The sequence below is a fragment of the Aspergillus pseudotamarii genome (assembly GCF_009193445.1).
Source record: "Aspergillus pseudotamarii strain CBS 117625 unplaced genomic scaffold BDV38scaffold_10, whole genome shotgun sequence".
NCBI lineage: Eukaryota > Fungi > Ascomycota > Eurotiomycetes > Eurotiales > Aspergillaceae > Aspergillus > Aspergillus pseudotamarii.
The window spans coordinates 88153-114700 of record NW_022475024.1 but is presented as its reverse complement, the minus strand read 5'-3'; the positions used below and the strand labels follow the sequence as shown (position 1 = coordinate 114700).

Sequence of the window (26548 nt, the reverse complement as noted above, 5' to 3'; positions counted from 1 at the left end):
TATAGAGAGTATTTTCCTTGTACAGAGTATAACGTGAAGTTATGAAGTGTTACTCAAAACACAAGTGTTCTGCTAATATACCACAAAAGATTTGAAAATCCACAACACAGGTTGTGTAGTGTAGTGGTTATCACTTTGGATTTTGATATCAAATTAATTTCCAATAACCCCGGTTCGAACCCGGGCACGACCTTTTTTTTTCTGGTCTTACCAGACAGCCCTACTCACGAATCAGCAGACTTCAGCTTATAATACCAATCATATTAGTATCTACTTGTAGTTAGTCAATCTTTTGTTATCTCCCATTAAGGGTGATGAAGCAATCGGTCAGCAAGAGGTCTGGAAGTGTTGAGACTGAGCACCGTCACGAGGTTGCCATTCCTCTGCCGGAAGAATGAATTCTAATCAACATTCATGCCGCAAAATCAAGATATAGGTAACTGACACCATGTCGATAGGGGAAGTATGTTTAAGAACCAGAGCTGGTGTAGTCCCAAAGTCAGAACCAATGATTCTAAGAGATTATGTCCTCCGTCACTGTTACATTTATTAGCTCCGATGCCGCAGGTGAAGTCGTCGAAGCAAGGCCCAAGTATCATGGGGTCGAAAAATGTCTCCGATTTCCATATCACCCACTTGCACGATTGCATTCAACACAGCCTTCCATGACCAAACCCCGTGTATGCAAGTCTCCTAATTGGGAGTAGGACGCATGTCTACTCTTCATCCAAAAGTTCAAGTACATTGTCGACTGCTGCATGAGCATAGTCTGACACAATGGGAGTTGATGGATCTATAGGATATGTATTTAAGGCAAACTTGCCGTTACTTACGAGTCAGATATTCCACAGTCGGTTGGGAATGGCGTACGCCACCACGCTTTTGGCAGCTCTCAGCGTGTACATGATCCCTGTTTCTGCCTGCGTCCATGTAGTACTACGGGAGCCGTGTTCGAGCTTGGTCAATGTGAAAGTATCTTCATCGGTGGGAAAAGAAGAACTTATGCCTTTGCAAGATAAAATGATTTTCAGGAGCAATCTTGCCATGGACATGAGCCACCATTGCCATCGTGCCGGAATACTCTCCGATCATCATTCAGACAAATTCGTAATCGGAAAGCAATTCTAGATAGCGAATAGGGTCTTTGCATATCTTTATCCCTTTCTATTGTCCGGTTCTCTTCAGACGCCGAGCGGACCCACCATCATCACATCGGCCTTTGAACGACAGCGAGCAGTCTATAGTTCAAATTCACGATACGCCAATAAATGATTATATTACTGACTCTTACCTTATTTCCGTAGTGTAGTAGCTGTATCTCGGACATAATATTTTAGGGCACTTAGCTGAGGGACTGTGCCGCAACTGTCGCCTACAAATACCATATATATGAGAACGCACGGGCGAAACTAGACGTGAATAACTCTCGACGTTGGATACATAAGCTACATAATTTCTCCTCTATCCTTGACAAACAGAATACCCTCAGCCAAACCTACTATCATCACCGAGAATGATGTCAACTGAACAGCCCGCTGTGCAACCCATCGCCTCAACCGCCGAGTATTACGATCTAGGATCCTTGAAACGTACAATCACTACCAAAAGCCCTGAAGCCCAGGAATGGTTCAACCGAGGCCTGATCTGGAGCTATTCTTTCAACCATGAAGAAGCCAAGCGCTGTTTCGAACAAGCTATTGCCCATGATCCATCCTGTGCTATGGCATTCTGGGGATTAGCCTACGCCACAGGTCCCAACTACAACAAATCCTGGCGACTTTTCGACCCCCGCGACCTCGCAGACAGCCTGAGAACATGCTACAATGCCTCCCGAAAAGCCAAGGAGTTACTGAACAACATAAGTGTGACCCCAGTAGAACGGGCCCTTATCAATGCAATCCAAGCTCGCTTTCCAGACGACCTTCCGGCCTCCTACGATTTCCCCACCGTGGATAAAGCCTACGCCAATGCCATGAAGAAAGTCTACCAATGCTTCGGAGACGATGACCTTGACGTAGTCACCCTCTACGCCGACGCATTGATGCACACAGCCCTTCGGAAGATGTTCCATGTACAAAGTGGTCTACCCATCGCAGGTTCACCCGTCTACGAAGTAAGAGCCGTGTTCGACCTGGGTCTACAACACCCCGGCGCGGACAACCACCCAGGCCTCATCCATTTCTGGATCCACTATCTAGAGATGTCTGCCACACCGGCTGTCGCCCTTCCCGCTGCTGACCGGCTACGTCATCTCGTCCCAGACGCCGGCCATATGCACCACATGCCCACACACCTTGACGTCCTGGTCGGCGACTACCGACGCTCCATAGACTCAAACACGGCTGCCATCCTCGCTGACGAGAAATATCTTGCTAATAATGGTGCAAACAACTTTTACAGTTTCTATCGCCTGCACAACTACCACTCCCTAGTCTACGCGGCCATGCTAGCAGGCCAGTCAAAAGTGGCTCTCAGGACCCTCGACCAAATGGAATCCTCACTCACAGATGAGGTGCTCCGTGTCAAGACCCCGCCACTAGCAGACTGGCTGGAATTCTTCAAAGCAGTCCGTATACATGTCTACATCCGCTTCGGACTCTGGGACGAGATCAAGAACCTCCCCCTCCCCCACGACCAAGACCTATACTGTGTAACCACCACAATGACCCACTACGGCAAGGGCATAGCCTGGGCCGCAACAGGCAATGTCCCTGAAGCTGACAAGGAGCGCGAGCTCTACCACGCGGCCGCGAAACGGGTCCCACCGACAAGAAAAGACTTTCCGAACCTGATTTCCGATGTACTGAAAGTAGCGACGGCTATGCTGGGCGGCGAAATCGAGTACAGACGAGGCAACTATGACCGTGCGTTTGAGTCTCTGCGCGAGGCTATTCATCACGACGATTCGCTGATGTATACCGAGCCGTGGGGGTGGATGCTTCCCACACGCCATGCGTATGCGGCTTTGATGTTGGAGCAAGGTCATGTAGAAGAGGCTGCTGCTGCTTATGCGCAGGATTTGGGACTGGATGATGCGCTTACGCGGGCTCATCAGCATCCGAATAATGTCTGGGCTTTGCATGGGTATCATGAGTGTTTGGTGAGGTTGGGGCGGAAGGCTGAGGCGAGGATTATCAAGCAGCAGCTTGATGTCGCTTTATCTGTTGCTGATATTCAGATCAAGTCGTCTTGCTTTTGTAGATTGGGTATTCCCGGCAAGAAGGAGGAGGTTCCGACATGTCATAGATAGTAAGTGTACGCCGATATCCTGCAGGGTGTATATGAATGCCAAGTTTGTGTATAAAGCATAAGCACTGAAAGTAGGGAATGGACTGCGTTGTGGATGCTTCAGAAGTAACCGTTGGGGCGGCAATTCTATGCACACATGTGAAGATATCGTAGGATGTATTCAGCTGTTATCTGCGTTTTGGATAATTGTACCCGTGGATATTTTACAGGCTAATGGAATGTCATATAGGTAGGTGAAGGGGTAATAGTAAAAAGTGTTTTGTTGCAGTCTATACATTCCGAATAAATCACATTGCGGCTTGCTGTTGCACCTCCGGCTCTGCCTAGAAACAAAATATACAATACGCCTAACTCTGGACCCGGAATGTCCGGCCACTGGCCGTCTTCCTTTCCCTCTCCTCGTTCTCTGGCCGAGCTCTGTTGAGGACTATTATCGGTCAGTATCCAGCAACTCAGCAACGGTATTTGGCCCCACTTACCCTGGAGGAAGTCGGCTGTCCTCTTGCGCATACGGGTATGGATGTATGCCTGTGAAAGTAAGTAAATAGTCCGACACTTGTACCGATAGCATGGGAAGGTACCTTGGAGGCCTTAATGTGGTAATGAAAGTAATCCCGGAAGATTTGAATGTGGGAGATGTTTTCGTAGCGGCGCTGAGGGGTCAAGTGACGGGGGAAGAGAACTGTATACTGTCAGTACTTGCGATAGTTGGGCAGAAACCGGGTGGATTACCGAAAGTAACGTAGCTGGTCTGGCCCTCGCCGCTATCCTTCAGGCCAGGCACACCGGCCAATTCAAGCGGAGGGTCATTTCGGAAAAGGACTTGAGGGGCATTTTGCAGAGTCAAGGCGCGGCGCCTGGCGTCGACAAACTCCTGGAGGAATACCTTGCCGAAGATACGATCTGTCTCTTCACGGAAGACTGTGCTGAAGATCACTGTAACTCGGTCATGGCTGGCTTTGATGTAGATAGCTTCCTCCTCCCGATAGTGGATTGCCATAACTTCTCCTCCCTCCTTAACACCCTGGGGGGCCGCCTCTGTGCTGTATTTTGAAGCTTCTTCCGATAGCTTGGCGAAATCATCGAAAGCTCTCTCGAACGGGGCAGCCATTGCATTCCGCTTCATCAGCGCAAGTCGCATTATGAGATCATCTCTGGCTTCCTGTTCCGCGGGGAGGTTCTCCAAGTCAATAAGGACCGAGAAGTCATAGCCGGGTTCGGGGGCGACGATGTATGGGCCGTATTCCCTCTCCAGCACCTGTTGGGCACCATATTGGACGAGCTCTCGGAAGCATTTCACGTTGATGGAGATAAGGATCTTAGTCTTAGATTCGGGGGTGGAAAGATGGAAGGTAACTCCGTCGAAGTCTGAGGCAATCTGGTCGATTGAAACTGGCGGGGCTCTAAAGGCACCAGCAAGCAGTAGTCAGTAACGGTTGCATTGCGTATACGGGGCGAGGCGGGGGCAGCTGTACCCTGAGAACCGCTCCGTCAGGAGGGCATGGATGAGAACGTTGTGGTAGTCGAGAAGAAGCATGGTGGCAGGACCATAAACCGTAGCAGAATATCTAAATTTTGTCTGACTCCTTCAGTTGTTTATTTAACCGTGGTAATGCAATGATTGAATCGAATGTCTCTGCCTCGAGCTGGTACTTCGGGGAGTAGTTACGTTGGATGTTTGGGGGGGAGGAACGGTAGGCGGTGGGGAATGCGGCCGGTGGTCTCTGTCGCCGCCCGTAGTTTTCTCCGGCGGTTTTTGAGCCTATCGATAGCAATCGCTCTGGAAGCTCCCAAATTTTTTTTGTACTTGGACAATCAACGATGGTGAAGTCATACCTGTAAGTGTGCTCGTTCAAATGTCCTATATACTACTCCGATCCATTACTGACACTTGTAAATACAGAAAGTTCGAGCATTCGAAAACTTTCGGGCTCGTAGCCTCCGCTACATCAAATGCGATTTGGGCCCGCGATGATGAGTTCGCTGGCTCTGCCCGCCAGACGGGCTCCGGACGAGCCATTGTGGGTGCCGGTGAGGAGGTTCTCTGTTGGGATATAAAGAAGGGTGAATTACTTGGGAAATGGCAAGATTCTTCGTGTAAAGCGCAAGTTTCTGTGGTCACTCAAAGCAAGACGGATGAGGATATTTTCGCGGTCGGGTATGTGTCTGGTTTCGAGCAAATAGTGCGGGCTATTGTACTGACTGAAGTTATTTCTTGCCCTTAGTTATGAAGATGGCACCATTCGCCTCTGGGATTCAAGAACCGCGACAGTAATGATCTCGTTCAATGGCCACAAATCTGCCATTACCCACCTCGCCTTCGATAGCGCCGGTGTCCGCCTCGCAAGTGGTTCGAAGGATACAGATATTATTCTCTGGGATCTTATTGGAGAAGTCGGATTATTCAAACTACGTGGTCATACCGATCAGGTCACGTCACTTCATTTTCTCGCTCCATCCATGGAGTTGCTCAATGCTGCTGGACTGAGTGAGCACGCCGGGTTTTTGTTAACAACTGGCAAAGACTCGCTGATTAAGGTTTGGGATCTTTCGTCCCAACATTGCATTGAAACCCATGTGGCACAATCCAACGGCGAGTGCTGGAGTTTGGGCCTTTCTCCCGACCAGAGTGGTTGTATCACCGCTGGAAATGACGGCGAACTCAAGGTCTGGTCGATCGATGAAAGCGCTCTAATCGAAATCTCCAAAGAGAAAGTTGGATCGGAGGACCGTAGGATTTTGACGGAAAGGGGCACTTTTTACCGTAATGGAAAGGACCGCACCATCGGCATCAGCTTCCATCCCCGGGCAGATTATATCGGTATTCACGGCTCAGAAAAGGCAGTCGAGATCTGGCGCATCCGCTCAGAGACGGAGGTCCAGAAGGCTTTGGCGAGGAAGCGTAAGAGGAGAAAGGAAAAGGAAGCCCAGCGTGCAGCTGAGAAGGAGGGCGTCGTGGCAGAAGCTGATAATGAGAAATCCGACGACATTTCCTCAGCACCGGTCACCGAGGTCTTCGTTTCTTACACCATCGTTCGAACTGGTGGAAAAGTACGGTCTTTTGATTGGATAAGAACTAAGTCGACTCGCAGCATCCAGTTAGTCGCTGCAACCACTAATAACCAGATTGAAGCCTACACTGTCAACACTGCGAAGGGAAAGAAGGACGAGGATGACGAAGATTACAATCGTAACCTGGCAGTCGATATTCCCGGTCATCGCACTGATATTCGGTCCCTCGCTCTGAGCTCCGACGATCGGATGCTGGCATCAGCCTCTAATGGGAGTCTCAAAATTTGGAACGTCCGCACACAGAGCTGCCTCCGTACCCTAGAATGTGGCTATGCCTTGTGCTCGGCTTTCCTCCCTGGCGACAAGATCGTGGTTGTTGGTAACAAAGACGGTCAGCTCGAGGTCTTTGACATTGCATCCTCGACCCTCCTGGATACGATCAATGCACACGACGGCCCGGTATGGTCACTCCATGTTCACCCTGATGGCAAGTCCGTAGTTAGCGGCAGTGCGGACAAGTCTGCAAAGTTCTGGAACTTCCAGGTTGTCCAGGAAGAGATCCCGGGTACCAAGAGGACCACGCCCCGGCTCAAGTTGGTGCACACAAGGACCCTGAAGGTCTCCGATGACATCCTCAACCTGCGTTTCTCCCCCGACGCTCGGCTACTGGCAGTTGCTCTCTTGGACAATACGGTCAAGGTGTTCTTTACAGACTCCCTGAAGCTCTTCCTCAACCTCTATGGTCACAAACTTCCTGTTCTCAATATGGATATCTCATACGATAGCAAACTGATCGTTACATGCTCGGCGGACAAGACAGTCCGTCTCTGGGGCTTAGACTTTGGTGATTGTCATAAGGCGTTCCTGGCACACGAAGACAGTATCATGGGGGTTGCTTTCGTCCCACACAACCGGGATGGAAACGGTCATAACTTTTTCAGTGCTAGTAAGGATCGCGTGATCAAGTACTGGGATGGTGATAAGTTCGAGCATATTCAGAAACTATCAGGTCATCATGGCGAGATCTGGGCATTGACTATCAGTCATACTGGGGAATTCATTGTCAGCGCCAGTCACGACAAGAGTATCCGTATCTGGGATCAGACTGATGAGCCTCTCTTCCTCGAGGAAGAGCGGGAAAAGGAACTCGAAGAGATGTACGACAACAACGTTGTGGATGAGGAAGATGAGGAAGGCGAGAAGGCCGAAGCCGTTGACGCCGGTAAACAGACGAGTGAGACACTCATGGCGGGAGAACGGATTATGGAAGCCCTGGATTTGGGAATGGAGGATCTGGAAGTCGTGCGCGAGTGGCGTGCTATGAAAGCAGTCCAGCCCAGCATTGCCCCCCCGGACCGCAATCCACTGTACCTGGCACTGGGCAACATTTCCGCCGAGCAGCATCTTCTCAATGTCGTTCAGAAGATCCCTGCCGCAGCACTTCAGGATGCACTGCTTGTTTTGCCTTTCTCCAAGGTCCCTGCGCTCTTCACCTTCTTGAACATCTGGGCCGACCGCGAGTGGAATATCTCTCTCACCTGCCGCGTTCTCTTCTTCATGCTCAAGACCCACCATCGCCAAATTATCGCTAGCAAGATGATGCGTCCCATGCTGGATAGCATCCGGTCCACCCTCCGCCGAGTTCTGGCACGCCAGAAAGACGAGATGGGATTCAACCTCTCCGCGCTGCAGTACATCGGCAATCAGGTGAAGGAACAGGGCACCAAGGACTACGTGGATGAGGAACAGTGGGAAGAACAGCAGACGACAGCAACGGGCAAGAAGCGACAATTTGTCAGTATCGCCTGATTCCTGTCACGTATCTGTCTCTATGCATGACTGGCGTTGTTATGGCTGCTAAAAAGTTTTATATCCTTGGGAGTTGATGTGGAATACTTTTGTCAGGTCGTTTCCTAAATCTCATGTTTATGTATGTATATCATGATAAATAGACTTGTCTGCATTTATAAAGCAAGCTTAATCGCACTACATATGTACAACCACTGAACAAGTTGGACAATCCCCACACATAGCCCAAACACCAGAACCAATAAACTAAAGGAAAAGCGACGAACCCTATACCATAACAACATCAGCACACCGTTCCCAATGCCCTGATTTGAAAGATATAAAACACTGGAACGAGACAGCAGCAGCCCCAGTCCATCCACAAACCAACAAGTTTAACTCCACTCAGAAGAACCATTATAAGCATCGACGACGAGGATCCCATTGGGTATCCCGTCATACCTCTTCCGGCTCTTCCTAAAAATACCGGTTCTTGAGAAAAATCTTCATCATATAGGAGATTGTTGATTTGTGGATTGAACTGTCGCTTTTTTTTTTCCCTCGCCCCTCAACCATTTCGTTGAAAGACGGATGGCTGATCAGGAGACACAACAATTTGGGTATATGGGTTCATTATTAGATATAATGAAAAGGTATAGCATACCTGTGCTGTTAGTAAATGCGTGTTGTTTGGTGTTGAGAGCTTTTCATTATGTGGTTGCGAACATCATCAGTTGTTGTGAAGAGAGAGCTCTGGAAGACGGAGAAGAAAAAGGAAAATTTGGTTGGTGGGTATAGCTTGTCGGCAAATAGATGGGCCGATGGTGGCGGTTAGTCACGTCTTAGTCATCAGATCTATATCGATGAGGGGGAGGACTTTGGATGTTGCAATTATCGAAGGTCCAACGATTTATATGGTTTTCTTGATCCAGTAAGTTCAATAATTAAGGCATACTATTAAAAAATTTTTTGGGAGTTCTAGTATCCAATAAAGTAGTCATACATCATCATATTTCGTGAAATCATCAGAGGAGCGGTATGTGAGGGCAGCCCATACGTTTAACTTAGGAGCTAGCCTTCATTGTCCCACAGTTCGAGCACGTCCACCATTCTGCCTCCATAAAAGTCTCACAGAATTGACAGATCCACCCGAGCGGTCGCTTGGCGGTATTCTTTTCAAGTGCGGCAAGGGTCTCGACGGCATTAGTGCGGTTCTTGAAAGTGGGTTGGCTATCCAAGTAGCTTATCCGACGCTTATTCTTGTTCTGGGATTCTGAACTGCTCGAGATTTTGGCAGGTCCAGATACAGAACGTGTATTCGATGGTCGAGGTCGCTCTGCGGTACAGGCATCACAACACAAAAAGTTGGCCGGGTTCTCTAAAGTGCAAGTTGGACATGTCCATGGCGCCTCGAACAAGCTGTCAGCAACTGTAAGATCTATTGGTTCTTGAGGTTGTGATAACATTGTAGGTCTCGTGCTCTCGGGAACAGGTGGAGGAGATAAAGTTGAACGGGGACCGGCCGGATTCTCATGGCTTGGAGGAACATAAGAAGGGCCGTATCTTTCCCTCTCTTCTTCCTCAATCAAATCAATGTAAGCTTGCATAATTGCTTGTTCATTCGCGTCGTCCTCCTCGGCCTTCGTCCGGAAGCCATTCCTGGACGCTTCTTCTGCGAGTTCGTTGCTGTTCTCTGCTCCTGAGGCGCAGCCCGTCGTTACATCTATGCGTCTTTGTGCAGCATCCGCGATAACTCGGCGCATGTCTGCTCCCCGTAGTACAGGAGCACCTCCTAGTCGTTGCCCCGAACCAGCGGACAGTGCCCGTCTCTGCTCTGCGGTCGCTTTGGCTTGTCTCCGGACTTCGTGAAGAGGTATCCTACGGCCACCTAGGCGTTTACCTTCGGAAAGGAACCCCTCCCCAGTATAGCCCTTCATAAGAAGCTCTTCATACTCATCACGTAGTTGGTTCCAGAGAGCATGGAACTCTCGGTTATGTGGCCCATGCACGATATGACACAGCCTTTAATGATTAGCATCTAGTTAGCAGCACAAATCCAGTTGACTCACTCATGCAACATCGTATCGACGACTTGTTCGAGCGGGAGAAACTGACGCTCGTCATAAGGGTACCGCAGTCGAAGGCATATTTTTTGGCCTCTGTTGATATTAAGCCCAAGGAGGTTTTGCTGATGAGGATAGAATTCGCTGAGCGTCCCTACTTTCCAGGCCCTCCGGCGCATGATAGGTTTGACCAGCGATGCGATCTTTTTGAGCATTGTTAAGGCTTCAGATTCCCTGGGTCGGTGCCTGTCATGTTGATATTCGAAGACTAGAGGGTCTATTTCGCGCATGTTGAAGGTTACTAATAAAGAACTGGACCGATAGTATAAATTTCGATTTAGTCTTGCAAAAAATGAGAGAAGGATGCTGCAGAGAGTATTGCTGATTCAGATATTTATAATTGTTCGGTGGAGTCCGGAGCGCAATACTGCTATACAAGCTAACAGGTTGCACGTTGCTGCAATCCCAACAATGGCGCAGTCACAATTATCGAGGCCCTCTGAGTGAGACTTCCATGGAGGTCGAAGGCGAAAGAACAAAGCCGCGTCATGAACCTGAGTGGCACTGGTAAAGAATTGATAATCAACAGAAGATTCAGGCACCAGTATCACGTGATTACGCTATTTCAACCTGGGGCCATGGTTCTATACGGCGAGAGGGGCAAATAGTGCCAGTGACACAGTCCATGGTTAGAGCGAGATTATGTGAGCAGAACTTGCTCATAATCATAGTTAGGGAGTAGCCATCCCAAGACTCGGCAATAAGGCACATGACTAGAGCTAAACTAGTATACTCTAGCCATCGATGGATGTCCGGCGCTTGTGAAACAGCTGTACTAAAGAATGCATAGCCGTGAGTAGCGTAGAACGTATGGAGCAATGAATGAATGTTTTAGTGGTGTCAGCTATTTCCGATATTAACTCCAGCAAGATAGTTTACGTACCGAGTATACTTCTAACTGTTACTAGGTCAGCCACCGATCTACAGTATGGGGCGATATATACCCGTTCATGTGACCTTTCCGATAAGTGAAACTTATCAGTGACAGTAGATTCTTTTTCTTCAATCAAATTGGCCTGAACTACCATTTTCACAGCCAACTCTCAAAATGACGAGCGACGACCAGTTTTTCTTTGACTATGTATGCCAGTAATCTGTCAACACTTGTACAACTGTCGCACACTAACAAGCCGCTGCACCTCTAGCTTGCTTCGATACCACATGACGTAAGGAGATACTCCCTCGAAGTCGCAGACTCGATCGACAGGCAGGTTGACCATGCCGCCAAAGTGATACGGGATACGCTCTCTCACCAGTCATGGTTGCCTTCCTCGGTCCGACCGCCACCACCACCTTCGAGAGTTCATGCTTCCCAGTCTCTCGTTGATCGCGTGCATGACTGGGTTCTTCGGAATCGAGCATGGAGTGCCGCAATCCTAGCCTTTGTCGGAACTACATCCCTTCTGTATTTTGGCAATAAGAAGTTAAGCGGTAGACGGAGGAAAGCTCGACGAGCTGGAAATGGCGCTCGGAAGGAAATAGTGGGTATGCTGCAGGGATAACTATAGCCATTCTGCATCTCTGACGAGTTCATCTAATGTTTTGTGATAGTTGTTGCCGGGTCCCCTCACGAACCGATGACGAAGGCGATTGCTATAGATCTCGAACGTCGGGGCTATATCGTATATATTACTGTTTCATCGGCGGATGAGGAGCAGTTGGTTCAGTCGGAAAATCGGATGGATATCAGACCGCTTTGGCTTGATTTAACGGCTGTAAGTCGTCACATATCGCAGGACCGGAGAAAACTCACTGACCAACTCTAAAGGCCCCTTCCTCGACATCTGACATTCATCCATCGTTGACTGAAATCCATTCTTTGATCACTCAGCCCCAATGGCCAATGCCTGGAGTGCCGCCGCACACTTGCCAGCTGAGCGGACTCATTCTCGTACCTTCACCCAACTATGTGACCGGTCCCCTAGCCACCATTCCAGCATCTTCTTGGGCGGATACGGTCAATACTCGACTCTTATCGCCCATCTTGACTACTCAGCTGTTTCTTCCTCTTCTTACCGCCCGCAACACGAATAGCACCATTGTCCTAATCTACCCTTCGATATCCTCGTCACTGTCTGCTCCATTTACTAGCCCAGAAGTCACCACGACACGTGCCTTATCGGGATTCGCTACCTCGCTTCGACGAGAGCTTTGTCTTTTGCAACATAGCAACATCGATGTTGTGGAGCTGAAACTTGGAAACATCGACCTTGGTCCTCAGTACAGAAACGCACAGAGTCATATTACAGGAACCGAGGTGCTCACATGGACCACACAGCAGCGATCCCTCTACGGCTCTCAGTATCTTTCCAGCATTGAGCAGCGACCCGTTGCATCGGCGGGACCCAGCATGATACGTGGATCCGCTGCCCGGACCCTTCATTACGCGGTGCTGGACGCCCTGGAGCCAGCATCCAAGGATATCTTTGGAAGAAAGAAGTCGAAAGTGCCCGTCATCTACGCTGGACGCGGCGCATGGTCCTATAGTATCGTCGGCGATTGGGCCCCAAACTTTTTGGTAGGATGGATGCTGGGCCTAAGAAGTGGCCCTATCACACCCAGCCACAGTCCCAGTGGAAGCAACAGTGAGACGAGCTGGGAAAAGGTTTAATATCAGATTATGATCGTTCTGGCTACGATTGACTCTCTTCCCTCTTGGCGTTTGAAACCCCATCTCTCATTCTTCTTTCATTTTTCCCTGTATGTCTTTTAACTTATCTGACTGAGTAATCTTCGCATATGTATACATCATGCGTCAACTCCGTCCCTAGCAAATACCATAATATACCTATGGACTAAACATTAGGAATTAAAACAGATTACCCCATCTTTACGAATTATCAACCATTTGTCCTAGACCTCAGCCTCCCGCATCTCAATCGGCCTCTCATGATCAAACTTCGACCGCTTCACCTTACCCCCCGTCAACTTCCTTCTCAACCAAATAACACCCCAGGTTATGCCAAAGATAATCACAATCGCCGCAAGAATGATGAAACAATAAGCAGTGACCTTGCCACTCTTCTCCCCATGCTCACCAGGATCCAAGAAGGAATACGTGTAGAATCCCTGAGTATGATACGTCAGATAGGCAAGAGAGACGTATAGGAGGAGCAGAAACACGAGGAACGGGAACGTCATCAGCGGGTGCGGATTAGTAGCCGGGAGGATGATTTCCAGAAGGGCGTAGAGGGAGTTGAGGCCGTGTTGGGAGAGCTATTGTATTCAGTTAGTTTATTTACGCTTTCGTAGCAGCGTCGCACTCTGATACAGAGATACGGCAGTCTCAGCGAACACCGAATCGACAGGATAAACACCTACATTTGACCATGCATTAAAGGTCACGTTGAACCAAGACGGATGCAGAATCGCCCAGAAAACGATCGTCACGAGGAATGGGAACGTCGTGATGGTCGTATAATAGAGACTGTGGAGGGCGCGTAGGCTACGGGGCCAGCGATCGAAGAGCACCGAGCGACCGGTCAGCGCATAGAAGGTGGTGTGGATGCATGCGAAAATGTGGTAGAAGCCCAGACCCCAGTATGTCAGCCAGGTGAAGTAGCTGAAGGATTGGCCGATAGCTGCGCGGTTGCCATGAGTGCCATCCCAGCCCCAGATGAAGAAGATGGTCACGAAGATGTAGAGCGCGATCGCACCGCGGAAAATGGCGTAGGCTAGTGGTGGGAGGAGCCAGGACGTCTCAAAGCAGTGCTGGCTGTCCAGGGATGGGTTTGCGCCCATAAGGCTGGTGAAGGGGGGAAGTCTGCGCATTTTTGTGGTGGTTTTCTCCATCTGCGTGTTTTCGTCCCTCGTGGTCTGTTGTGGCTATTATAAAACAAAAATCGGTTGCTTTTGTTTAGTGAATCATTTTTTGGGTGGCCCAAAAGTGAGCGATAGGATCTCAGCTACGATATAAAATGTACACTGCAAATCAGCCTCGTCAGGGATCGGCCCGTGAAGGAATTTTGGTGCGGCCGCTTGGCTTTCGACCTTGTCTTGACCGGGAGTTAGTTTCGATGTTACCTTGGGGCGCACGTCTTTATTCTCCATAACCATGGACGTTAGTCGGGTTAGTTCATTTATAATGCAACGGTTAGGATCATGGGTTAGTCAATTAAAGGATCAAAAGTGACCGGACGACGGACGGATTCCGATAGTCGCTTGAAGAGATTTTCGACGGATTTACCACATCCAAAGGATATGCATGCCACCTCCATATGAAGGGCAGATGGATAGATTAAGCCCCAAACAATAGTGAATTTTGAGCGGGAAAAGGTGTGGTGTCATCGCCCAGCACGAGGTGTCTGTTATATCTTAGCATCTTAAGAATGCCAAGATATGTATGTCCATCACCATCCCTATGAGGCAATGAAGGTCGCATGCACAGAGCTAATGCTGCGTCCCACTTATCTCCCGCTTGACGTAGGTAGTAGACTCGGAGTAAGATCATGGCAACCTGATGTCCTCCGTACGTACGGAGTAGTAAGCAATTGGCCCTCGATTGAAACCAGACCGAGTCAATGTTTTACTGCGGTGGTGCAGTAGTTAGAACAATTCATGTCATCCTGTGGTTCCTGACGGGATACTTGGTAATATTAATAACACTAATAAACCAAATCCACTCCACCACACCAATCACAGCGTCCTGCGTGGGTGTTCATGCACCTAGAGTGTAAGACCATCGTACGTGCAACCGTCCCTTGTATACGCAATGGTGCACTTATTTTCGGGCCACCAGATCAATCGAGTAATTTTTCCGGCAGTAAGAGAGAAGGAGGGGAATGAGGAGTATTACCCTCCATATAACTAGTTGGAGGGGAGGATCGAAATTGCGACCATCGTTTTTTCACCATGATCATGAAACCTTCTATGTGATTCTTGGTGGTCGATTCCACTTTCTCAAGGGTTCCCATTGAATGGAGAGGTTAGGGGTGATCGGATCATGAGACAAGGGGACGCCTGAGAAACAAGGCACGGCCCCATTATGCCCAGATGGACGGTATGCGCAGCAAGTAAGATTCAACTCCTTACTGCATGTTGTCATACTGTTGCTATTCTAAGTTCATCTCCAGATTATCTTAATCTTTTGTAGAGGGGAAGAGCATCATAACAAGTCAGATCACAACCATAATGGTATTTAGTAGCCCTGAAAATTTCATTGTGTGGTCAAGGGCGGATTTAGATTCCCCAGGCAATAAACAAACGGTTTAGTCTTTAGGATAAAGCTAGAAAGAAAAAGAGTAATAAAAAAATAAATAACATAAGGTAGAGTAAAAGAAACCCGAAAAATGTTGCTCTCTTACCGAGTCTGTCGCATTTGTCCATGGATACACTTTCGGGAAAATTTGCAAGTGAATATAAATAGAGTGGCTGCTCCACCAACGACACATTGTGAACCAAACTAAAGCCCTTCTTCGCCTCTGGCCTGTGGATTAATTTTTCTAGAAGCTCTGGATGGGACGTTCGCCTCTAATTTTATGACACGTACATCAAGGACTCCGTTTGCAGTAGGGGCTAAGGTTATGGTAGGGCTATGGTCTGCATCTGATCAATTTAGAAGAATCGGAGATCGAAAAGGATGCTGTTTAGTCTTTCAATAAACAGTATGTACGGAGTAGTTAACTTTGATATAATTTCTGGAAGCAGTTCATCTGAACCCCTGACTCGGTACCGTTGGTATGTATCATATGTTGGTATGGTATGACGGTAACGATGTACGCGTTTTCTCCTTGAAATCCGCTTGTTTCATACGGCTTGAGGAATGGTGGTGCCTGGCTACGGCTTGGCTGCAGGAATCCACTCCTGCACCGTGATCACCGGTGTCACAGGCCGGTACTGACCTTACGGAAGAGACGTTGATACGACAGGATACCTCCGTCAGACTTGGTACTCCGCGTGGGGACTGCCCAGAGTTGACTGTCAATGCAGGCGCCCCTCGTTTGTTTGGTGATCGTCAGGGCGTAACAATGGAAAACTCCCTTTGGCTTATTTTGCAGTTGCGTTGGTTCAAACCAATAATCTGGAAGTTCAAGTCCAAGTCAGTCCATTCTCGTTATCCATCCGATCCTCTCTTTCTCTCTCTTCTCCTCTCCCACCCCGTCCATCGGAGTCCACGATGCTTGTTCATCGTACCTCCCTTTGGCTTGTGATTGTTTCAACTACGATCTAATCGGTTATCATTACCCTTTCTCTCCGTTCGTCCCCATATTCATTCCAAACTATTTGTCGCTCCTTTGCCGCCGCGATTGATTGATTCGATTCCCGTTGCCCGCCCCCCATAAGCCTGGTTGGCTTATTAGACCTATTCTTTTCAATTCTCGTTTACCCTTTCCTCCCACGGCGCCTGTCATTCCTTTCTTTGAGTCTGATACGGTGCTAGTCATTAAAGGACTCTCTCCTTCGTCTCGTCGGCTTGAAGGACCTCCCCGCGCCGCGCATTGAACTTAATCAGTTGCAGACTACTATCTCAAACTACTTCGATTCGTAAAAGAAGTCCAAGCTTAACCCGTCCAAGGTTTATAGCGGTAGCAAACAACTAGATGATTTGATTGAAGGCAACCTAGCCTACGTCTGTGCTCCTCTCAATCTCCAAAAATACGCGCATTCAGCCAATTGAAACCACCTTTGTGCTACCATGGACGCCCGACCACGTTTTGGCGAACTTCGCTCGCCCTCCCATGACACTCTGCGCAGCGGTCTGCCTTCGCCGCGCATTGAACACTTTGACGGTGAAATACCTCCCACGCTCTCGCCCCTTGATGCATTCGCGGCTCAGGGCCGACTTTTGGCGAAACAACTAGAGGAGTCGGCTCGCAGAGACCGGCGCATGAGCAGACTCCCTCCGGCCAGTGTCGCTCGGTCATTATCGCAACCTCGACCGGGCTACTTTCGCTCTCCATCCTCAAACGATTCTTCACGGAGTGGGCGAGGAAATGATCTCACCAGGCAGCCAACGCTGAAGGCCAATCCTGAGCTGGAGGAACCTAAGTTCCGTCCCCAGTCCGAACACCCTCGTCTGAGCGGCGTGCCGCAATTTGCCAACGAAGATGGTCCTCATGATGATATGAACAGGGCTCTAGAGAACGAACCGTCTGTGGTAAGCTCGGAGGAGGACTATCTTGAAGCTACGCAAGCGGGGTCGTCCCAAGAAGATACAGCCAAGGGCGTTGTACCAGAAGCGCCAGCTCGCTTTTATGCCGCCGCGCCCTCTGGTATGGCTCTGACAGGATCACCTGGAAATTCGTTGACGGATGCTGCCTCCTCTCGACTCAATATTCCACGGGGTCTGGCGCCACCGGTCTCGCCACGATCAAGGCCTTCGAGCAGTAATAGGACCTTGCAACCCGAGAGCTCGGATGATGACTACAGCAGTTCGACTGCGGGCTCGACCTTTTCGAAGCCGAGGAAGTTATCCTCCTGTAGCGCTACGTCAATGCCACAGTCACCCATGACTTCTATGAACAGGTGTCATCGACGCTCGCCCTCTCTGAACTCAGAGACTTCGAACAATGGCGGTCATCCTCCGCGCCCTTCATACAATTTCTCACGCCCTCTCAGTCGGTCCAGCACCAGTCTGTCAGCCCCCGTGCCGACAGGGACTTCCGAGCAGTCACAGGGGACAAAGCCTCGAGGTCCGAAGCCTCAGCCCATTATGGTACCCTCAGTGGGTGATATGGCTAAATCCATGCGCGAGGAACCATCATCTGCTGTGTCGTACACTTATGCCAAGTACCCACTTCCCCGCGGACGCCAGGTTTCCAGGGATTCCGTTGTTTTCTCCGGCCTTCACACTCCTCACTTTGAGTGGCAGGAGCCGCTTTTCGAGAGTCCGGATCAGCTGAGCGCAACTGGGCCTCCACGGTCTTCGCGAACCCCGTCACCTCCGCCCTCCCGTCATTCGGTATCTTCCAAGAAAGCGCGCTCCATGTATGACTCCCCAGTATCAGGGCGACAATTGCTCACGCCGGAGATGCCCCCATCTGCCCCGCAAGTGCCGGCCTCCCCCGAGGCTCGCCGTCCCTCCGAAGCTGCGTCGACAGATCAACCGGTCTCAGGTGAATCTGCTCTTTCGAGCTCACCTATCCCTACAAGCGCGCCTACCCCAGAGGCGCCTATTAATGAGGAGGCAACGGATGCCACTTCCTCTGCAGACTCTGCATCGACTGTCCGGCCACAGACAGCCAAGACCAATGCATCTTCCGCCGTCATCAGCGCAGACGAGCATGTGACTAAAGGGATTGAGTGCCATGAAAAAGGATCATTGCAAGAATCCACCTACCATCTCCGTGTTGCAGCGAAACAGGATCATCCGACCGGCATGCTCTTATATGCTTTGGCTTGTCGACATGGTTGGGGTATGCGGCCCAATCAGCAGGAGGGCGTTAGGTGGTTGCGCAAAGCCGTGGACTCTGTCGGTCTGGAGTTGATGGATGATTCTAACCCGGCCATGCCAAATCGGGTGAGGGAATTGCAGAAAGCATACCGTGCCCAATTTGCCCTCAGTATCTACGAGCTTGGCGTGAGCCATCTAAATGGATGGGGCATTGAGCAGGATAAATCGTTAGCCCTGCGTTGCTTTGAGGTGGCCGGTCAATGGGGAGATACGGATGCCCTTGTGGAGGCAGGCTTTTGTTATTCCGAGGGCATTGGTTGCAAGAAAGATCTGAAAAAGGCAGCCAAATTCTACCGCCAGGCCGAAGCAAAGGGCGTGAACATGGTTGGAAACAGCTGGTAAGTGGTGGATTTGTTCCCCGATAATGCCTCATTCTAGTGACTCACACTTTACTGTAACAGGATCCACAAAGACAAGTACCTCTCTGATGATGATCCCAATACTGGATCGCGTGGCCGCGGTCGTCACGGTGGGACACCTGACAAGAAGCAGCGTAGCAAATCTCGGACACGCAGTCTTTTCCACCGCAAAAAGTCTACTGCTGCTGAAGCCTAGACGGTATTTGCAGTTTGCCTCTTGGGCACGATGCATTGACGATGTCACTCGGCAGCTACTGCTTCCTGGTCGTTTTATTCGCATGATCGTTTCAACTGTCTCCGGCTTTTATATATCCCTTTTCACTTCTACATTCTCTCTTGCTTGACTTTATTTTTACCTTCCCTTCTTCACCCACTATTCCGAATCATTTTCTCAGACTCCACAGCGACATGTTGCTTGGATTCTGCCTTTACCTCCAACTGTATTACTCAAAGCAGTCACTTCAGACTTGCTTTTGCCTTTCACTCTTTCCGTTCCTTTCTTTTCTTTTTGCCATTGTTCTATCTTTCCCCCAACTATTTCGTTATACGTTTCGAGCGGGTCTTGGCAACTGCTCCAGTTACGGAAGGGGGTGTTATTTCCTCCTCTCGGTCTTGTGAGCGTTGGATTTCTTTCTTGGATACCCCATAATTTCTAATCACTGCGTGATGTATTCTATTCTCTACTTTCGCTCACCCGTCTTTCTCTACTTACATTCTCGATTTCTCATGTTTCCATTCTCCATTGCCTGTGTTTTATATTTGCAATCTGGTTGCAGTATTCCCTGCGAAACTGTGTGAATTTCTGTCTAGCTTAGCCGGTTAGTGTGTGTGTGTGTCGGTCGAGACCCCAACTGATGAGATTCATGATCATCCTATCTAATAGGAATGTGGGCCGTCCCATCAAGACCCGAGGGATCGTCCCTAGAAGGTCGATGGAAGTTGTGTTTGCGGAAAATTTATACCCAATAGCTGAGAAGCGGGTGGTTACTTCATCTAGACATGGCCCTATATGCACATGAAAAATTGATAGGAGATTTCCCAGCCAAGTGATTGGCAAGCGAGGCTTCTCGTGTTGAATGAACCCTAAAGTTCGTTGGTGCTTGAAGTGACTATCGTAGGAAGTGACAGAAGTGTGTTAGTCATGACGGGTCCCGTCGTGGCTCGAACCCTTTTTTTTTTCTTGTGCCCCCATTTCCCTTATTTTTGTTCTTTCCTGATTCATTGTTTATCTTTCAATTTGTGGGGGGGTGGGCAAAAGCAAAAAGGAAGACAGATTGAAAGGAAAAAAAAAAAAAAAAAAAAAAAAAGAAGAGAAAAGAAAAGGAAAAGAACAGAAAAGAGAATCGGGACAAAATTGGTTGGTACCTTGCCTTAGGAACTGGAATAGGAGGAAGTCTCTTTAGATTAATGGAGAGATAGGATTGGATGGTGCCGGTCATTGATTTTTAGTTGCGTCGGTCTAGAGGGCAGCTGACAAGCTTTTCCCTCCAATCAGCCTCCACTCGAAGGTGTCGTTCATTTCCCTGTCGCTGAAGCTGGAGGAGGGGTCAATTGATTAAAAGAATGCAAGTCGCCACCTCTGTGCAGTGCACACCCCTGTCCCATAGCGACGATTGGGTTTGAGGGACCGGAGGAATCACCCAAAGGAGATGGCAGCATAGAAAGAAGATTTTTGCCTCCCCGTCCGACCATGGCGGAAGACATGGGGAACTGAGCTGTTGGCTGGCTTTTGGGTTTCTGGCCATTTTGACTAACTACCTACTGTACGAACCACTAACTAGTACTACTCCTGAGAGGACTAATACTAGTCTCACTTCGGGTCTCGGCCCCAGTCCAATGACGATCCAATGTCCTGCCAAGCATGGGGAAATTTGGGGAAAGTAGGCGAAGGGCCCGGGGTTGCATTCCATCCGCTTACTCGACTTCTTATTCCCTCCCCCTCAACCAATCCAACCCATCGCTGATATCGCAATGTTTGGAAAGACATGAGCTTGCAATTCCTGCCTCGGTTGAATGATGATACTGCTGATCATGGGCAGAACAACGATACGCACGTATCCCATATCTGTTTCGTGCATGACTGGTGTGTTTCAAGGTAAATCCCCGGAACGCTGCCTCAATTTTTTGTGCGAGTCCGTGTCCTAACTACCCTGGCAGTGGTCCGCCGTCGTGATCTCCACATGGCTTCCCTATTTAGCAATAGCTCAATGATTCTGCATGGGGATCTGGGGCCGACTGGGACCCAAAAGCCCAAGTTCCGCGGTGCTTGACCTGGATTCTTTGAGAAGTACACATGTGAAGATCCGCCACCTCCCGATAGTCTTATAGATAGAGCATAAGCCATCTAACGGCCCTGCCTTCCATGCCCTAATCCGATTTTCTCGTTTTTGGTTTCGGTCGGAGACGTCTTTTGTGCTTGTTGATCACTCTGCCACGTTTCTACCCAACTTACTCTGTGTGCAATTGTGGAGTTGAGAGTTGTTGAAGGTATGTCATCGTCATGATTACTCAATGTGGCTTTTATCTCCCTTTGCCCATATATATATTTCTTTTACCTTTTCTTGTCGCTGTCAAAAGTCCCCGAGAATATTCTTGACGGTGTCATTAACGATATAATGCCTCCTGTAGCCCGCCCCTTCAAGAAAAACAAGCGAGGCAAGTTTCAGCCGGTGCTAAACGCGAGAAAAATCTTGGTATGACCCCTTTTCGGCTTCTCCGGTCCTTTTCTCGGGAGGTGCCTCCTAACCTGGCGGGTGACAGGGCTGCCTGTGTGACAGGCCTTAGCATCAGTTCAATTCGGTCAACCTTATCGAGGTCCAGCGACGCGAGATGTCGAACGACAAGCCTGAAGTTACTGAGGTAGGCATGGTGACCTCACCCACTGCCACAAAGCCTAGCTTCAAAACTCGCGTGGCGGCCCATTTCAAGAAATGGTGGTGGGCGCACCTCATCGCATTCATTGTAGTCGTGCTCGTTGTGGCTCTTCCAGTGTATGTTCAATCCTTGTAGAAATGGCCTTCTCCAGCGGAGCCCGTCTGACAGCATCGCTCAAATAGGGTATATGTCGGCTATCCGAACATCGCACAGGGCGACATTAACGACTCGAAATTGGAAGTCAAGTCGATGACGATCAGTGAGCCGACACCGAATTCGTTCCATGTGGACCAGGAGCAGGTCATCTGGACGGACAGCATGTATCACCCAACCATCTATAGCTTTAACGCAAGTGTTAGCCTGCTTGGCGCAGCCCCGTTCGCCATCGCGACCATTCCGCAACTCAAAGCGACGGATGGGGTCGAAGTGCATGTAGACCAGCACCTAGACTTGACTGATGTGTCTGCATTTGGCGACTTCGCCATAGCGGTGATGCAAAATGAATATCTCGGCCTCAATGTTTATGGGAAGCCGGACTTGAAGCAGTCAGGTTTGCACAAAATCAGCGTGACGTATAACCACACCGCTACTATGAAGGGTATGCCTGCAGATAAACGTTCTCATTGCTTTAGTCACGTTCACTAACCGCATGAAAGGCCTTAACAAGCTAAAGGGATTCTCGCTGTCTGGCATGCATCTTAGTACGAAGGCATCCGACGGAACGAACACTGAAGGACAGGTTCTGATCCCCAACCCGTCGGTGATGACGATCAGCTTGGTATGTACTATGATTTGATTTACTCCGTTCTTCTTGTACGCAGAGCCCGCGAACTGATGGCTGCAGGGCAATGTGACCCTTGATCTCTCCGTGAATGGAACCGCCATTGGCACATCGTACATCCAGGATCTGGTATTGAAACCTGGTGATAACAAATTCCCCATGAGAGCCAAAGTGGACCAACTGGCCATCATTGGTATGATGTCGAAATATCCCGGTACGGTTGTCCCCGTGGATATCACGGGCTCCGAGACCAACTCGAGCGTGTACGATGGCCAGGCTCTTCCATACTTCTCGAGGGCTTTGGCATCGAACAAGCTACGGGTTGATCTGAACATTACCGAGGTGGTTGGTTCGAGCTCGGGTTCGAGCTAAAAGGGCATCGCCATGTATATTCTGCTGACCATCACCCGTTTTGGTCATTGCGACTACACTTTTACTGTTCCATGTGTCTTACTTGTGTCTTGGAGCCCTACAGTTGTGCCGATGACGTCTTTAATTGTTCTTGATACCATTCTAATGTAACCGCGATGATCCGACTGCTTGATGATGGGAGGGTGGTCCGGATTGATTTATTCTTCACGTTTCTTCATATCTCATCAGAACAGCATTTTGAGTAACTACACATGTATAACACTCGACGCTGAGACTCCCTTGCTCAGTGGCTGTTTCTTGTTATAGTAGTGCTCGCTACATATACAAATCAATCATATTTGGGAGCAGTTTGACCAGACGCCAAGTCCGTTTGGTTACCTATTTTACATCTATTAGACTTGTTTTGATTTTTGATTTTTTTTCTTCAAGCGGCCAGAATGTCGAATAACTTTCAAGACTTGACCTCGGCGAGGCCGGCACTTTAACAACAATATCAAGACAAGTTCAATCACGCTGGAGGTGTGGTACAACCTTGTGGTAAAGTATGATTAAAACCCAATGGTTCATTGATTAAAGTTCCCGCACCGAGCCTGTAGTTTACCGTCGATCGCCCCCTTAAGATGATCCAATGGATTGGGGGGAGGTGTTTCTTAAACCAGCACCACGGTCTAGACCAGCCGTCGACTCTCAGGATCAAGTCGCCAGAAAAGCCCTATCGTCATCCCCGAGTCCCGGGGATTCGGCCTGTCCGATGGACAGTACCTACTACTTGGAAGTAGTTACATCCGGTAGCATATCGACGGTGTGATCTCCTCCACGTGTAACTTTATTCGATGGGGATGGTCAAACGTGGAAATAGTCGGGGCAATGGTTGATGTGGTAGCTGCCTTGGTACAGCAGATAATATCCACTGGAAGAACGTGCCTCTTGGCCTTTGTCCGTTTCGAGGGTGGTCAAGCAGACTGCTCTGGGTCGTCAAGTTGTACTCTTGATACTGAGGGTTATTTATTTATTATTATTATTGTTGTTATTATTTTTTTTTATTTTTTCTTTTTCTCTTTCTTTTTCGACTTTTAGGTTTCGGTAGCCATGCCGGGCGTTGGGATCGGGTTTATATAAATGAAGATTGTCATAGTTAGCAGTGCTATTGCTACAGATTCGAATCCTGCAGCGCTAGAATGACGTCGGTAACCGCTACACAGCCTCAATCATCCGTTGATATTGAGCATCAGGATAAGGGTAATCGTCGGAATGCGTCGAAGGAGGTTCCTATCGGCTCCCCGCCGAGATAAGGACAAGCACTTGGCGATCCACTCGATAAATCAACATTGTTCTTACAACTTGCTACGACTAATAGCCGACGATGGAGTGACCTTATCGCAGGATGTGACCAATTGAACGTATTCCCCAGGTTGGACTTGAATTCTTCAACTGGCTCAAGACAAATACCGTGAACAGCACGAGGTCAAGATGCCGACATGCCCCGAAAGATGATATCGGATCTTATCAGACCGCGATATTAACATATTCATATTAACTGGCGAAGATCACTGGATCCAATTACCTAAATGTTTTCCGGAGTTACCCCAACAAGAGCCATGCCCTGATGGATATGCGCAACTATGCAGTTGGAGTATGTCTCGCATCACGATCCTCGCATGCTTCAAAGACAAGACGCCAAGACGAATTGGAGTTTCTCCAAGACCTTGGTGCCTGGATTGGCTCCGTTGATATGCGATTATCATTACGTGAAATGCCTCATCTATGGGAAACGACTTTCGCTGTGATCTTCTTACTGCACCACTTATCTGGTGTAGACGACTATGTATCGAATGCGTGGGTTTCTCCACGATAAGGCAACCATCGCCAATACTTTCTGTCTTGGTAGACGTCGGGATATAATCGGCCAACGCGTGTGAGAGGGCTGAACTTGGAAGCCCTATATAACTGACAAGTCTTCCAAAAATGTTGGTTCTGTTCTCCAGAGCAAGCTCAACTTCAATTCCCTCTCCAAAACTTTGAACAACCATGGGTGTCACTTTCAAAGTACTTGCCTTGTCGGCCTTAGCTGCTATCACGCATGCTTCGCCTCTCCTGTATCCTCGAGCCACGGACTCGAACATCACCTATGTGTTCACCAACCCCAATGGCCTGAATTTCACCCAGATGAACACCACCCTGCCAAACGTCACCATTTTCGCGACAGGTACACACTCCCCTAACTTATCCCACAAGTCCCCCCCTCCACCGAAACAGAAACTAAACAGGAAAAACAGGCGGCACAATCGCCGGCTCCAGCGCCGACAACACCGCAACAACGGGCTACAAAGCCGGCGCTGTCGGGATCCAAACACTGATCGACGCAGTCCCGGAAATGCTGAACGTCGCTAACGTCGCCGGCGTTCAAGTCACCAACGTCGGCAGCCCAGACATCACTTCCGACATTCTCCTGCGCCTCTCCAAGCAGATCAACGAGGTCGTCTGCAATGACCCCACCATGGCCGGCGCAGTCGTCACTCACGGCACTGACACGCTCGAAGAATCCGCCTTCTTCCTCGACGCCACGGTCAATTGCCGCAAGCCCGTGGTCATCGTCGGTGCCATGCGCCCGTCAACCGCCATTTCCGCCGATGGCCCCCTCAACCTCCTGCAATCCGTCACCGTCGCCACAAGCCCCAAGGCCCGAGACCGTGGCGCCCTGATCGTCATGAACGACCGCATCGTCTCCGCTTTCTACGCCTCCAAGACGAACGCTAACACCGTCGATACCTTCAAGGCCATCGAAATGGGTAACCTGGGCGAAGTCGTCTCCAACAAACCCTACTTCTTCTACCCTCCAGTCCAGCCAACAGGCAAGACGGAAGTAGATATACAGAACATCACTGCCATCCCCCGAGTCGACATCCTCTACTCATACGAAGACATGCACAACGACACCCTCTACTCCGCCATCCAAAACGGCGCAAAGGGCATCGTCGTAAGTCTCCTACCTACCTCCACCACAACCACTAAAAAACAAAAGCCACCCCCCTCTTAAACCACCAAAATACTAATATAAAAAACAGATCGCCGGCTCCGGCTCCGGCTCCGTCTCCACCCCCTTCAGCACCGCTATCGAAGACATCACCACCAAACACAACATCCCCATCGTAGCCAGCACGCGCACCGGAAACGGGGAGGTGCCGTCCTCTGACGAATCGAACCAGATCGCAAGTGGGTATTTGAACCCTGCGAAGACGCGCATTCTGCTTGGTTTGTTGCTCGCGGAGGGGAAGGGCGCTGAAGAGATGAGGTCGGTTTTTGAGCGGATTGGAGTTGCTTGAAACTTTTTGTTTCTTCTACTGCTTGAGTTTTGGGCTCTGGGGTTGAGGGTTGTGTATTATTATATATAGGTTTGATGGGTTTTTTTTCTTTCTTCAAGGGGGGCGGGGATTGGTTGTTATATATAGATTATAGAGTTACGAATGGAATATATTAAATATTTTTATAGGGATTTTGTTGATTTGGGGTTTGTGGGTGGTCTCTGGTTCTCTTTTTTTACTTAGGAGCGTTGAGCTTTCTATTTGTGTAGTAATGCTTTACTTCCATAAAAGAGATA

At 49.3% G+C, this 26548-nt stretch overlaps 10 protein-coding genes and 1 non-coding gene across 11 annotated transcripts; 8 read left to right on the top strand and 3 right to left on the bottom strand.

Annotated features, from left to right (window-relative positions):
- The first annotated feature begins 109 nt into the window (after positions 1–109).
- BDV38DRAFT_t63 lies at positions 110–193 on the top strand. The gene has a single exon. It is a non-coding gene; the product is annotated as a tRNA-Gln (tRNA).
- A 255-nt stretch (positions 194–448) lies between these two features.
- BDV38DRAFT_289816 (TPR domain protein) lies at positions 449–3372 on the top strand (the record flags this gene model as incomplete). The annotated part of the gene is made up of 2 exons (XM_032061340.1): positions 449–463; positions 1532–3372. The coding sequence occupies 2 exons, from the start codon at positions 449–451 to the stop codon at positions 3248–3250; spliced, it is 1734 nt and encodes a 577-aa protein (XP_031916765.1). The 3' UTR covers positions 3251–3372.
- Positions 3373–3414: 42 nt separating this feature from the next.
- BDV38DRAFT_8269 (actin-related protein 2/3 complex subunit 2) lies at positions 3415–5154 on the bottom strand. Its single transcript, XM_032063991.1, has 5 exons — positions 4725–5154; positions 3982–4652; positions 3831–3931; positions 3729–3777; positions 3415–3676 (listed from the first exon to the last, which is right to left on the bottom strand). Exons 1-5 carry the CDS (start codon positions 4784–4786, stop codon positions 3597–3599), a joined length of 963 nt encoding a protein of 320 aa, XP_031916764.1. The 5' UTR covers positions 4787–5154; the 3' UTR covers positions 3415–3596.
- BDV38DRAFT_8245 (snoRNA-binding rRNA-processing protein DIP2) lies at positions 4731–8355 on the top strand. The gene is made up of 3 exons (XM_032063981.1): positions 4731–5087; positions 5153–5407; positions 5475–8355. Exons 1-3 carry the CDS (start codon positions 5071–5073, stop codon positions 8068–8070), a joined length of 2868 nt encoding a protein of 955 aa, XP_031916763.1. The 5' UTR covers positions 4731–5070; the 3' UTR covers positions 8071–8355.
- Positions 8356–9113: 758 nt separating this feature from the next.
- BDV38DRAFT_268863 (metalloendopeptidase WSS1) lies at positions 9114–10402 on the bottom strand (the record flags this gene model as incomplete). Its single annotated transcript, XM_032056854.1, has 2 exons — positions 9114–10071; positions 10119–10402. 2 exons carry the CDS (start codon positions 10400–10402, stop codon positions 9114–9116), a joined length of 1242 nt encoding a protein of 413 aa, XP_031916762.1.
- A 772-nt stretch (positions 10403–11174) lies between these two features.
- BDV38DRAFT_8248 (DUF1776 domain-containing protein) lies at positions 11175–12922 on the top strand. The gene is made up of 4 exons (XM_032063983.1): positions 11175–11253; positions 11318–11657; positions 11724–11887; positions 11941–12922. The coding sequence occupies exons 1-4, from the start codon at positions 11221–11223 to the stop codon at positions 12781–12783; spliced, it is 1380 nt and encodes a 459-aa protein (XP_031916761.1). The 5' UTR covers positions 11175–11220; the 3' UTR covers positions 12784–12922.
- Positions 12905–14237, bottom strand: BDV38DRAFT_8304 (uncharacterized protein). The gene is made up of 2 exons (XM_032064000.1): positions 13494–14237; positions 12905–13388 (listed from the first exon to the last, which is right to left on the bottom strand). The coding sequence occupies exons 1-2, from the start codon at positions 13962–13964 to the stop codon at positions 13026–13028; spliced, it is 834 nt and encodes a 277-aa protein (XP_031916760.1). The 5' UTR covers positions 13965–14237; the 3' UTR covers positions 12905–13025.
- A 2327-nt stretch (positions 14238–16564) lies between these two features.
- BDV38DRAFT_8323 (uncharacterized protein) lies at positions 16565–19225 on the top strand. Its single transcript, XM_032064005.1, has 2 exons — positions 16565–18902; positions 18966–19225. The coding sequence occupies exons 1-2, from the start codon at positions 16807–16809 to the stop codon at positions 19117–19119; spliced, it is 2250 nt and encodes a 749-aa protein (XP_031916759.1). The 5' UTR covers positions 16565–16806; the 3' UTR covers positions 19120–19225.
- A 2527-nt stretch (positions 19226–21752) lies between these two features.
- Positions 21753–22950, top strand: BDV38DRAFT_279670 (DUF3712 domain-containing protein; the record flags this gene model as incomplete). The annotated part of the gene is made up of 4 exons (XM_032059083.1): positions 21753–21913; positions 21980–22395; positions 22454–22575; positions 22642–22950. The coding sequence occupies 4 exons, from the start codon at positions 21753–21755 to the stop codon at positions 22948–22950; spliced, it is 1008 nt and encodes a 335-aa protein (XP_031916758.1).
- A 1305-nt stretch (positions 22951–24255) lies between these two features.
- On the top strand, positions 24256–24845 carry BDV38DRAFT_239125 (uncharacterized protein). Its single transcript, XM_032053733.1, has one exon. It carries the CDS (start codon positions 24557–24559, stop codon positions 24803–24805), a length of 249 nt encoding a protein of 82 aa, XP_031916757.1. The 5' UTR covers positions 24256–24556; the 3' UTR covers positions 24806–24845.
- On the top strand, positions 24845–26443 carry BDV38DRAFT_239124 (asparaginase ahrA). The gene is made up of 3 exons (XM_032053732.1): positions 24845–25156; positions 25227–25927; positions 26016–26443. The coding sequence occupies exons 1-3, from the start codon at positions 24979–24981 to the stop codon at positions 26271–26273; spliced, it is 1137 nt and encodes a 378-aa protein (XP_031916756.1). The 5' UTR covers positions 24845–24978; the 3' UTR covers positions 26274–26443.
- Positions 26444–26548: the final 105 nt, after the last annotated feature.

What these genes read in the sequence shown, in the direction of transcription:
- BDV38DRAFT_8269 (XM_032063991.1), bottom strand. Translation starts at nt 4,786, where the DNA reads ATGCTTCTTCTCGACTACCACAACGTTCTCATCCATGCCCTCCTGACG. An exon ending in ACCACATTAAGGCCTCCAAG is followed by an intron (nt 3,778 to 3,830) that starts GTACCTTCCCAT and finishes TTACTTTCACAG; the next exon opens with GCATACATCCATACCCGTAT. An exon ending in GACAGCCGACTTCCTCCAGG is followed by an intron (nt 3,677 to 3,728) that starts GTAAGTGGGGCC and finishes GACCGATAATAG; the next exon opens with TCCTCAACAGAGCTCGGCCA.
- BDV38DRAFT_8245 (XM_032063981.1), top strand. An exon ending in GAGGATATTTTCGCGGTCGG is followed by an intron (nt 5,408 to 5,474) that starts GTATGTGTCTGG and finishes TCTTGCCCTTAG; the next exon opens with TTATGAAGATGGCACCATTC.
- BDV38DRAFT_8248 (XM_032063983.1), top strand. Translation starts at nt 11,221, where the DNA reads ATGACGAGCGACGACCAGTTTTTCTTTGACTAT. An exon ending in ACCAGTTTTTCTTTGACTAT is followed by an intron (nt 11,254 to 11,317) that starts GTATGCCAGTAA and finishes CTGCACCTCTAG; the next exon opens with CTTGCTTCGATACCACATGA. An exon ending in TTTGGCTTGATTTAACGGCT is followed by an intron (nt 11,888 to 11,940) that starts GTAAGTCGTCAC and finishes CCAACTCTAAAG; the next exon opens with GCCCCTTCCTCGACATCTGA.
- BDV38DRAFT_8304 (XM_032064000.1), bottom strand. Translation starts at nt 13,964, where the DNA reads ATGGAGAAAACCACCACAAAAATGCGCAGACTTCCCCCCTTCACCAGC. An exon ending in CCTTTAATGCATGGTCAAAT is followed by an intron (nt 13,389 to 13,493) that starts GTAGGTGTTTAT and finishes TGAATACAATAG; the next exon opens with CTCTCCCAACACGGCCTCAA.
- BDV38DRAFT_8323 (XM_032064005.1), top strand. Translation starts at nt 16,807, where the DNA reads ATGGACGCCCGACCACGTTTTGGCGAACTTCGCTCGCCCTCCCATGAC. An exon ending in AACATGGTTGGAAACAGCTG is followed by an intron (nt 18,903 to 18,965) that starts GTAAGTGGTGGA and finishes TTACTGTAACAG; the next exon opens with GATCCACAAAGACAAGTACC.
- BDV38DRAFT_239125 (XM_032053733.1), top strand. Translation starts at nt 24,557, where the DNA reads ATGGATATGCGCAACTATGCAGTTGGAGTATGTCTCGCATCACGATCC.
- BDV38DRAFT_239124 (XM_032053732.1), top strand. Translation starts at nt 24,979, where the DNA reads ATGGGTGTCACTTTCAAAGTACTTGCCTTGTCGGCCTTAGCTGCTATC. An exon ending in CGTCACCATTTTCGCGACAG is followed by an intron (nt 25,157 to 25,226) that starts GTACACACTCCC and finishes CAGGAAAAACAG; the next exon opens with GCGGCACAATCGCCGGCTCC. An exon ending in ACGGCGCAAAGGGCATCGTC is followed by an intron (nt 25,928 to 26,015) that starts GTAAGTCTCCTA and finishes TATAAAAAACAG; the next exon opens with ATCGCCGGCTCCGGCTCCGG.